The 12,129-nt window shown below is 32.1% G+C and overlaps 1 protein-coding gene across 1 annotated transcript; it reads left to right on the top strand.

The window, feature by feature from the left end:
• On the top strand, positions 7,714-9,301 carry LOC108660583. Its single transcript, XM_018114741.1, has one exon. It carries the CDS (start codon positions 7,958-7,960, stop codon positions 8,162-8,164), a length of 207 nt encoding a protein of 68 aa, XP_017970230.1. The 5' UTR covers positions 7,714-7,957; the 3' UTR covers positions 8,165-9,301.

The raw sequence follows: 12,129 nt of genomic DNA, 5'->3' as shown, positions 1-12,129 counted from the left end.
CATGTTTTTATCATCAATTTGTTGATGCTCCGTTGTTAGATTCATCTAAAATTAATGAATTGAACTGGAAAAAAAAGAAAGCAATAAAGAGTCACAAGGAATATAATGCGCAATCAAAAGGTGAGAATAATTGAGATTAACTATGTGTAGACACTATAAAAAAGGAAAATCATAATAAATTTTATTAATTAAAAATAAATGAAAAAATGAACAACAAGTAAAATAAAAAAAAAGAAAAAAAAGGGGAGAGGGGTACGACTGGCAGGGTGGTGGAGGCACTACACTCGACCAAAAAGTCGAGTGTATAAAGCCCCACTGTAGCAATCAAAAAGATGAGCAATCGGCAAGCAAACAACCTGCAAAAACCATAGCAACAAGTAGCAACCAAAAAATCCTAGTTCTCTAACAGCCAAAAACAATCCACAAAAAAATCAAAAAAATATATCAAACAATACCCAAAAAATGTGTGTGCAGTGAGAGTTGGGGCTCTTGCTGTCGGTTGGAAGAGAGATTTTTAAGGGTTTTTGGGCTTCCGTTTGGGAGAGATCAGGAAGTTTTGGGTTGTCGTCGGTTGAGGAAAGCCTATTTGAGCGACGTCGCCGGTTGGAGAGCCGACCGTTGGGGAGCAGTAACCACCGGTTGGGGAGAGCCGACCGTTGGGGAGCAGTAGCCGTTGGTTGGAGGGAGCCGATCGTTAGGGGAGAGACGCCGTCGGTTGGGGAAAGTCGATTTGAGCAACGCCGTCGATTAGAGAGCCGACCGTTGGGGAGCAGCAACCGCCGATTGGGGAGAGCCAATCGTTGGGGGAGTGACGCCGTCGGTTGGGGAGAGCCGACCGTTGGGGAGTAACAGCCGTCGATTGGGGTGTTGCCGGTCTCTGGCGGTGGTCGGTGAAAAAAGAGTTAATGAGAGAGAAAAGAGAGAAGAAAAGTGAGATTTTTTTTTAGAGAGAATGAGGAGGGTCCGACGACTAGAGAGAGAAAGTGGGGAAGAAATGGGAAAAAAAGAAAGAAAAGGGGATTTTATACCTAGGTTTTAAAGTGAAACGGTGTCGTTTTGGGGAAGGTAGAGTGGTGATCAAAACGGCGTAGTTTTGGCACTTGTGGGCTGCTGGACAAAGAGAATGGACAGTGGGCTTTGGAGGGACCACGGGTCAGGCCGGCTATTTGGGCCAGTTTAGCCCAGTCAGGTAAAAATCTCATTCCTTTGCCAAACTGATTTGTGGTGATTTGGGCTACCTGGGCTGTTGTGATATTGTTTGTTTAGAATTTAATCTTATCTGCTTAGCTTAAGCATTAATGATGCATGATTAATTTTAAACTATCCTAGGATAATATTCTAAAATCTCTTAGATAATATTCTTAGGGTCATAAAATTATTAAAAAATAGAATAATGCAAAAATAAGGATAACAAAATATATATAAAAATGATAAAAGTAAAAACATTTTAGAAAAAGTTTAGTTATACGAAGAACGTAAGCTTAGGAGAATATTTACTACAAATATAAATAATTCTTAAAATATATACATATATACATAAAACATAAAAAAATAAATAAATAATAATAAATAATAAAATAAAGATATAATGACATTAACTATAAGTATAATAAACCGATGATGGGATGGTCGGTTGGAACGCGAGAAGTCGCAACCTGGGCCCATTTTTCCTAGGTTCGGAATCTGAATTAAGGCTCCACCAGTAAGATGGGAGAGCCTCGATTTCGAGATCCTGAAATTTTTATAAATAAAAAAATTAACAACACAAAATCATTCAAAAACATAATAAATAAATAATAGATAAAAAAGAAAAAATAAAAATAATAATAATGATAATTCAAATGTATATATATATAATAAATGTATGAAAAGGTAAAACCCATGACATCAAATAAATAGACTAGTATAAACTATCAAGGAAATTCCAAAACAATAAATAATTTAAAAATTAAACATTAAATATCTAGTGGTATAAACTATAGATTAATAAAATGTTATGTAAAAGAAATAAGATAGAAAGTAAAAAAAAAATGGAATTAAATATAGATATAAATTTTAGGCATTAGGTTTGAATAAAAGATTGCTTACAAAAAATAGTAATAGGAAAAATAGAAAAATATGATAATAAAAAAATAAAATAAAAATAATAATTAAATAATAATAAATGACCAAAAAATAGATAATTGTATTAGCATAGCATATATATTGCATCATGCATATCATTGCATATAAATATTTATGTTTCGAGTTTAAGCCCCGATGATGTGTTTTGTTCGATCGCCTTTAATATATTTTTCCTTTAACTGTGTTATGCAAGCAATATTATCCTCATATAACGTTGTTGGAATTTCTTTCTTGGTTAGCAAATTACACGTTTCTTGAATATAGTGAGTTACAGTGCGTAACTAAATACATTCACGACTTGCCTCATGAATTGCTAAAATTTTTGCATGGTTAGAAGAAGTAACAACTATAGTTTGTTTTACAGAACACCATGAAATAGAAGTACCTCCATATGTGAACAAGTAACCTATCTAGGATCAAGCTTTGTGTGGATATGATACATATCCTGTATTTGCATAACTAATTAAATTTTATTTTGATGCATTTGAATAATATAAGCCTATATTCATTGTTTTCCAGAAATATCGAAGTATATGTTTAATTCAATTCTAATGTCTTCGAGTTGGAGAAGAAATATATCTTGCTAATAAATTCACAACAATTGATATATCAAATCATGTATTGCTAGCAAGATACATTAGTGCTCTAATTGCACTAAGATATGGTATTTCAGAACCAAGAAGTTCTTCATTATCCTCACGAGGTCAGAAAGGTCTTTTTTTTTCACATCTAATGACCTTACAACTATTGGTGAACTCAATGGATATGTTTTCTCCATATAAAATTATTTTAGCACTTTTGCTATATAATTAGATTGATGGACAAAAATTTCATCTGCCAAGTGTTCAATTTAAAAACCCAAACAAAAATTTATTTTTTCAAGGTCTTTCATATCAAATTCTCTCTTTAAGTAATCCACGGCTTTTGATAACTCTTCAAGAGTTCCAATAATATTCAAGTCATCAACATAAACAACAATTATAATAAATTCATATCTAAACCCTTTTATAAAATGCATGGGCATATAGGATTATTTCTATAGCTTTCTTTCAACAAATATGCACTAAGGTGATTATACCATGTGTCTAGATTGCTTTAATTGATATAAAGATTTATTTAATTTAATCGAATAAATTTCTCGAGAATTCAAATTTTGTGCTTCAGGCAACTTAAATCCTTCAGGGTTTTCACATAGATATTGATATCAAATGAGTCATATAAATAGACTGTAGCTACATTCATTAGACACATTTTAGTCTTCTCATATATTGCTAGACTAGTTAAAATAGAATTGTAATTATATCTACCACAGAGAATATATCTCTTAATAATTAATACCAGATCTTTGGGTAAAACCTTGTGCAACAAGCCGTACTTTATATCTCATAATCTTATTTTTCTTATTTTGTTTTTACACAAATACTCATTTATATCTCACTAGTTTTACACCATTTGGTGTACGGACTACAGGTCCAAAAACTTCACATTTTGTAATCAAATTTAATTCCACTAAGATTGCATCTTTTCACATTGGCCAATTATTTCTATGTTTACATTCTTCAATAAATATAAGTTCAAAATCCTCGTTTTTCTTTCATATTATTAAGCTCTATATTATGCACAAAATATCATCGACATTTATTTATCGGTTTTATCTTTTCCCATCATGACATAATTTATTGAGATATATTTATTTTCACTAATTTCAGGTACTTGAATTTCTTCTGGAATGGTTATCAATTATGTCAAGGGTCTCTTCTAGAGTTTCTACTTCCTCTTTCTAACCATCTTAAATATTTGCTCTTTTTCTTTTCGAGGATTTTATCTTTGAAACTGATTGATCTCCATGCTTCTGTCGTGCTTTGCCCTACAGGGACATTAATGTTAATAGGAGCATTTGCAGCTGGTATATAAGATTTAGTTATTCCCTTTAGGTCAGTAAATACGTCTGGCAACTGATTTATTATATTTTGCAAAATAATTATCTTTTGAACTTCAAGTTCATATTGATTTGTGCGAATATCAAAACTAGATAATGATAATTCATTCTAAAAAATTTTCTTTCTTTTACAGCTGCTTATTTTTCTCCCCCTAATGTTTGAAAACTTGTTTCATCAATATGACAATTAACAAACTTTGTCATGAATAAATCTCCTATTGATAATTCTAAATATTTAATTACAAATGGAGATTCGTATCCAATATATATTTATAACCTCCTTTGAGGACCCATCTGTGCATTGTGATGGAACAATTAAAACATATACCACACATCCAAAAACTCTTAAATGGAAAATATTTGATTCTTGACAATAAACCAATTGTAGAAGGAGAATTTATAATAACTTGTTTGGCCTGATGCATACAAATACTGCTACATCCAAAATGGCATGCCCCCAAGTAGACATTGAGAGTTTGAATTTTATAAGTAATGGCCTTGCAATCAGTTGAAAGTGTTTAATAAATAATTCTACTAGACCATTTTGTGTATAAGCATAAGCAACAGACTGTTCAATAATTATTCCAACTAATATGTAATATTAAAGGCTTAAGATGTAAATTCACTAGTATTGTCAAGACAAATAATCTTAATTATATAACTAGGAAAATGTACTTGCAAATGAATCGTTGCAAATGCCAAATTGCAAGTTGATAATAAGCACACATGTGACCATCTAGTCAATGCATCAATTAAAACCGTAAAATATATGAATGGTTCATATGATGGATGTATGAATCCACATATAACCTTGAATATTATTCAAAACCGTAGAGAATTCAGTCCCAACTTTTGCTGGTGATAGCCTTATAATTTATTTACCTTCAGAGCAAGCAACACATATAATTCATTAGATTGAAAAATCTTCTGGTTTTTCAATGAATGATCATATAAATTTTCAATCATTTTTTTTACATCATTATTGATCTGGGATGGTCAAACCGACCATGCCAAACATTAATATCATTAGAAAACTTCTGATTTACTATGAGTTTCAATTATTCTAACATTTGTGTAGTTTAATTATGAGAATAGAACAAGTAATTTTTTTTCAACACACACTTTCTAATTGAGATAATAGATGTAATATAGAGGTATTAAGTGTCTCTTTCATTTGTTGTCTCAATATAATATCTATTCAAACGAATATCTTTAAAACTTAATAAACTTCTTTGAGACTTAATAGAAAATAATATATCCTTTATTACTTTATTCTTCAAGGTAGTAAAATATTAACTTTTCAAGAGCCTTCAATTAATCTTGTACTACTAGATATTGAATTGACTTTGGCTCTTTTTTTTTTTTTTTTGTCAAGTAGGAAAAATATTTCTTGTCTTTAAATATAGTGTGTGTTATAGCAATGTCTGCTAGAAATATATTTACATCATAGATCTTGGATCCAACAATATGAATATCCATTTTTTTTTAAGTAAAATAAGATATATATAATAAGAAACTTGCAAGTTGTCATTAAAGAATATTAAATATAGAATTAAAACACATAATAAGAACATATCATTTAAATATAATGAAAACATACTAAAGTATCTTTATAATATAGTAATACTAAAATATACCAATTACTATTAAGTTCATTCTTGGATATTCCCATTACCAATTAAATGATCAATTCTTTTTACAGGACAAAAAAATCAACCATGAATATTTTCGTTACCAATCATATAATCAATTCCTCTTTCAGGATGGATAAATAGCTTGATGTGCTATATCAACTTGGCCATGATTAAAATCATCACAAGATGTTATAGTTTTCGGTGATACTTGATACAATTCAAGATGTACAATAGGTACGTAACCAATAGTCTTTCATGCCACATCAATGATAATATGTTTTCTATATTCCTCTTTTTTTTCTTTTTTTTTTATCTTTTCATTATTCATCCACTTCTGGTGGGTTAAAAGTATTCATTCATTTTTTCGATGGGTTATTCACTTCTGGTAAGTTAGTGGGTTGCAACATTTATCCACTTCTGGTGATAAAATTATCCATCCACTTTTGGTAGCAAAATTATCCTTAGATTCTTATGGTAAAATTATCCATCCACTTCTGGTGGTAAAATTATTTTAGAATTAAAATAGTGATAGTGTAAATTATTATAACAACCTCTTCCATATCCATGATCATAATTATTAAATGATGTGACATTCACTTCAGAGAATAGATAGATTCATGACCATGACCATAATTATTAAATGATATTGCATTCACTTCAGGAAATGGATAAATTTATAATTTTTTATTTGTAGCTCGTTTGTCACATTCATTTCAGAGAATAAACATTATGATTTTTCATTAATAACTATATAATAGTAAATTCACTTTCCAATCAAAGGACAGAATATAATTTATACTATATGATATCAAAATTCATGTCAAGGTTGATTTTTAGAGAATGAAAATATTAAAGAAATATCAAGTCACTTACTTGATTTGTTACAACCAAAAATTAAAGACCAATCATTGAAATCCTTTTAAAGCTCGGAGATGATGAAAACAAAATAATAGGAACACTTACCTGATTTGCTAAAACTATAAATCAAAACCGAATAATTGAAATCCTTTTGAAGCTTGAAGATGATGAAAAAATAATAATTCCAAAACTTAAGAGATCAAAGAGGATCGTGCTGATAACGTGCTATGAAATAAATCTTAAAAGAACAACTATAAGAGAAATATAAGATAAAGTATTTAAAGGAAGTAAGAAGATCTTATTCAAGTATATATCTACAAATGAAGTAAAAGTGTCTATTTATAGGCTAACAATCCTTTGAATCATAGTCCTAATCTAATTCTATCTAAAAGTTCAAATCATATGACATTTCTCGTATCTTACCTTTTAGGCTGTTTGACTTAATCTGTACTTCTTGAGTCATAATATAATAGACATTCACATATTTATTAATAACAAATATATTTATTTTTGATATACTATCTTTTAATCTTTTAAATTAGATGGAAATTCTTTGAATGGAAAACATATAATAATGAATTTGCTATCCAAACAAGATCATATACTTAACTAAAGTAAAACAAATGAGAGGAAAAATATGTAATATCTTTTGAGTTGGTTAAATTTTTTTTTTGAAGGATTAAAAATTTGGTATGTAAAAATTGTATATTTTAATTTTGAGAGGAAGTTTCTTATGTACATATTAAAAAAGGTAAATCTTTATGTCTTAATAAAAAAATTCTTATTTTTTAAAATAAAAATTAAAAAATTAATCTAATCGCTTACGATAATTTAATGCATGTAATGTTTGGCTGAATCTGGTCACAACCCGGAAACACAGCATATGCCACTAAGCTGCTAAGACTAATTTTCCAAACTTTTTCTTCGCATGCTTAAATACCTTTGCAACAAACACTTACATTAAATCAACAGAGACAACACCCGTTGCCAATTCAACCAAACCGGCTGGACTTTTGCTGGCCCCAGTAATTGCAACCACTTCTCCCAATCGTGTCCTTCTCTCTACGTGTACGGCATAGAGCCAGCTACTCTACAGGTGTCGGAAACCCACATGGCTATCGTTTGACACTTAAACATGGACTTACTCTCCCCCCATTCTTCGTGAATGAAATGGTCAGACTCCGAAGAGATGGCAACCTCAAGTTGCTCGGCTTTTAAACCTCCCTCTCATGCACATATATATATATGACTGCCTTTAACCTTTTCTCTCAACAACAAACTACTAGAGTCCTTCTAACCAATATTCATAAGACACCGAGATTCGCAGCCTCGGCTAGCTGTCTAGCAAATCAGCACTCCAGAAAATATCCGTCTGAAAAGCTAGAAAAAAGAAGCAAAAATCATGGTATGTTTCTGCTTTCTCGTTGATCAGACAAGGAAAGTGAGCAGAAGTAAACCGGCGGCGGGGTTTTGCTCGCGGTGCGGTGGGGGAGCTAGTGTAGCTGATATGAAAACTTCTACAAGGTTTTGCTATGTGCCTTTTTATTGGAAATCTTGGAGAGCAATTATATGTACTTTTTGTGGAGCAATTCTTCGATCTTACCGTTGAATTCATGGGATCCTACTAGTGTATCTGTTTTTGCTTTTGCATCTTTTTGCAAGGTCTAACAGTAAATTTAGCTGGAATCCGTAATATGTATGATTTCCATTCTTTAATAATTAGTTTAAGGAGTGATGTCCTCATTCTCATTTACATTTAACAGCCTTCAGTTTTGCATTTTTTCTTCCTTTTTCATTTTTTTCCACTTTTTTTCTTCCATTTGACTCTGTAATGGGTTTAATCTAGCGACTTGCTTCTGTAACAGAAGTTCTGTTCCGGTTGCTTCAATGGAAGAATGAAAAACGAGGGCGAAGGGCCGTAAGGGAAGAAAAGAAAAATGAAAAATAGTAAGAGCCACCATAAATTATGGTCTATAAACAAAGAGCCATAGTAGTAATTAAAAACTGGACAATGCATAGATAATAGATCTGACACTCTGACGATGACCATAAATTTGTACTGCCTTTATACCTTTAAAGATCAGCTCAAGACTGATGGCTTTCAATGGAAAAAAAAAGAAGGGTGGTTGACAACTTAAATGAAAAGGACGGGTTTGTTACAGAAGTAGTTATGTGGTATTTAGAAGTTCTTATTGTGTGTATTGTGAAAACATAAAATGAGCTTACGTTATTGTAGTGTTGGTGTAAAATGTTTCAGCTGGCTGTTAACTTATCGTGTTGAGTGGCTTTTCTCCATAACTGTTTTGCCCATCGAATTAAGAAGCGGAGAGTAGATACGGATGCTGTGGTTGGAACTGGTCTGCTTCGAAGTAATTGGGAGCTACCATGAGTTTGTCAATCACTTGAGAAAGCAGAATCAAATAAACCATCTAAACCATTGATTGGCGATATATGGCAAATTTTAGAGCTGCCTGCTCTGGACCTATATCTTACCTCGATTGCTTTCTTGTGCAGGCCGTATATCGTCCAAGGAAGAGTTTGACAGTGGCTCTACAAATTAATGGGTTGCTGAAAATCGTAAGGTTGCAAATTTCAGTAAACACAAGGTGTTGGTCGATCGAGCCGACCATCGTTCTGCCCTGCCATACCGGGAACTGAGCCGTAATGGTCAGGAACTTTGGCGATCCAGTGGAACCAGAAATGTTAACAAAATACCTTTAATATAAATTAACATCTTAACTAATCACTCTGATTAATTGTTAATGTTAAATGTTTAGATCAGTCGCCCGTTAACTTGGATTAAGAATTTTTGGATCTCAGTCTGAGCAAGTGCAATTCCTATCCATGCAAAAATGTTAACCGACAATATCCTAAGCACTCGTTAATGCTCCTTTTCTTTTTAATTTAAATTCACAATCTACACGTAAACCAAGCCTTAGTCAAAAACCATTAAATACATGCGGCTGGTGAAAGGTGAATGCTGTTGGTTTGGACGTTAGGTCACACCATGCTAGCTCACATTTCTCTCAAAAATTTGTATTTAGTTTTTATTTTTTTTGAAGAAAATGCATAATGATATAAAGCTGTACGACCGCTGTACAAAATTAAATAAGCTGCATGTGAAAAGCAACAGAGGAATAAAGGGCGTTTTCCTTTCTTTTTCTGGAGTGAAAATTTAAAGCTCTATATATATTAACCTTGCATGGCAAAGGGGACAGGACAAACTCCAAATTAAATTCTACAGGTAATGACAGCGCCATGCTATGCTATAATTTACAGCTTTCAATATTTATTGGCTCGGCTTCGTGGCTTGGTCCCCCTACTTAATTAGGTTTCTTGTCCTCTGATTCAGTGGGTTCATCTGTCCTTGAGGGCTAAGAAAAGTGTATCCATGGTTTAAGCAATGGCTTTAGGTTGACTGTCCCTTTGGTTGAACTAATTGGACTCCAGCTGGATAGCCTGTCCAAAGTACCGATACAGCTTCGTAATCTGTGTATATCATACATTTGGCAAATGTAATCTCACGCCTAAAAACAATAGGATTTTTATTCACCTAAGTTTTACCTAAGTGATCAACATGACTTTAGAAAATTTAGTATTTTGGCAATGTGCCTTTTCATCACATGCATAATTAGTAAATAAGTAATTGATGAACTTTCATCAACAAATGATAATAATGCACTACACTTCCATATCTCATTGGTCTTTTCATAACCAAAGATAACAACATGCATGAAAACTTTTGAATTTAGACTTTACAGTTGATTCTATTTCATGTCATAATTAATTCATCATAAATAGTTAAAGCTGCACGAGAGAATGTTGAATCATCTTCACACAAGAGAGGGAAGTGTTGGTTCGAGAGCATTTGGATTTTGGGTGCTAACGCTATGGATTACTTGCCCTGTCTACATGCAAAGCACTTATATTGATAGGTCCGCTCTTCATGTGGAACCAGCGGCTATTCTTTTGTTCATGATCTTGGCTACACTTCGCGCTGTTGGAAAGTGACTCTTTGCAAGTTGTATGGACCCAAGTTTGATTGATTTTGGTGCTCTTATTTCCATGTTTTCTCGTTGTTGGAAGGAATCAAGGGCTGTGGGCAATGGTTTAGCTCATAACTTAATTCATGTGGGGTACGGCTACCATAGTGTAGGTGAAAATTCAAGTTTATCAGACCTCCCTCTTTACCAGGGGAAAAAAGAAAAGAAACAGAGAAAACAGCTAATCTTGATCGATCTTATCTTATGTGATTTTTTATTTAGTATGCCCATCCCATTTGACCCACGAGAAAGTCAGCTTCTGTTTTTCTAATTGGGTGTTGCAACTTAGGTAAGGAAAAAAGTCAACTCCACAATTTTTTAAATGCAAAGTTGCGGAGGGCAGCAGCTGACTAGGGGCATACTTCCGACTTCCAAAGGCAACGCAGGTGAAGAGTGTAAACATATTGTTGTTCAATGAGAGGAGTTGACTGCAACAAACTGCGGCAATTACTGTTTATCTGTTCACAAACTCTTTGACTTTTCAAAGGCATGTGCTCTCTCTTCTCTTCCTTTCCCCGTGAATAATTAAATATCCGCGTCCGCCCGTGCGCGTTCTTTCCTCCATGCATGCTACCACACTTTTTAATTACTACGCATTCATTCTGGTCGGCGAACGTCAACTGAGTCACATCCCCCAAATGAACCCTTTTAAAGGGGGAAATGAGTTGGCGCACAAAGATGTTAGCTTTTTGTTGGTGATGGCGAGAAAGCTTGGTAAGATTTGAGTTGTGGGATTGTTGCCTTGTGGTTTGCCTGCTCCCGATGTATTCAGGCGAGAGAGATCGTTGTATGGACGACTTAAAAAAAAGGTCATGCATTTATAATTAATGTGTTTTTTTAATTTAATAAAAATAATATTTTAATTATCCTTAATAAATGCTTATAAATATCGCCTTTAACCAGATCCTTTATTATTATTTCAAAAAGGAAACATTCAAAAATTCATTATTATTTATTATCTCTACAGCTTGTGAATGTAAGTGTGTTCGCCCGACTCGAATCTATAAACTCTGAGGTTTGAGCTCGACTGAACTTGAAAATAATATTATATTTTTTTATTTTTATTTCTTTTTACTTTTAAAATAGTAATATATAAAAAATAAGATTAAATTTTTGATTTGGGATTAAAATCTTTGAATTTTTATCAATTTAGAGTTAAATTTTTAATTGTAATAATCAAGGGTAAAATATTTTCGATATTTTACTATTAAAGGTTAAAGTGAAAAGTGTTTGAAGTGTGTTAGATACACGTATGATGTGAACATTTACTTGTTGTATAAAATACGGAAAGATAGTTTTGTCAAAAAAATCTTTTCTATCAAATTAAAACGGTTTAAATTATGACGTGATGCGTAACGACTTTTTCATCATGAAATGTAAAAATTAAATTTTTCAACATAATATATAATAACAATATTTTTCAACATAATGTAAAATAACTAAATTTTCTGTAACAATTATATTTTTCGATATAACGTATAATAATTATGTTTTTTAACATAGTGTAATAATTAAATTTTCAATATAATGT

The sequence above is a fragment of the Theobroma cacao genome, chromosome 2 (genome assembly GCF_000208745.1).
Source record: "Theobroma cacao cultivar B97-61/B2 chromosome 2, Criollo_cocoa_genome_V2, whole genome shotgun sequence".
NCBI lineage: Eukaryota > Viridiplantae > Streptophyta > Magnoliopsida > Malvales > Malvaceae > Theobroma > Theobroma cacao.
This window is presented reverse-complemented; position numbering and strand designations above follow the sequence as displayed.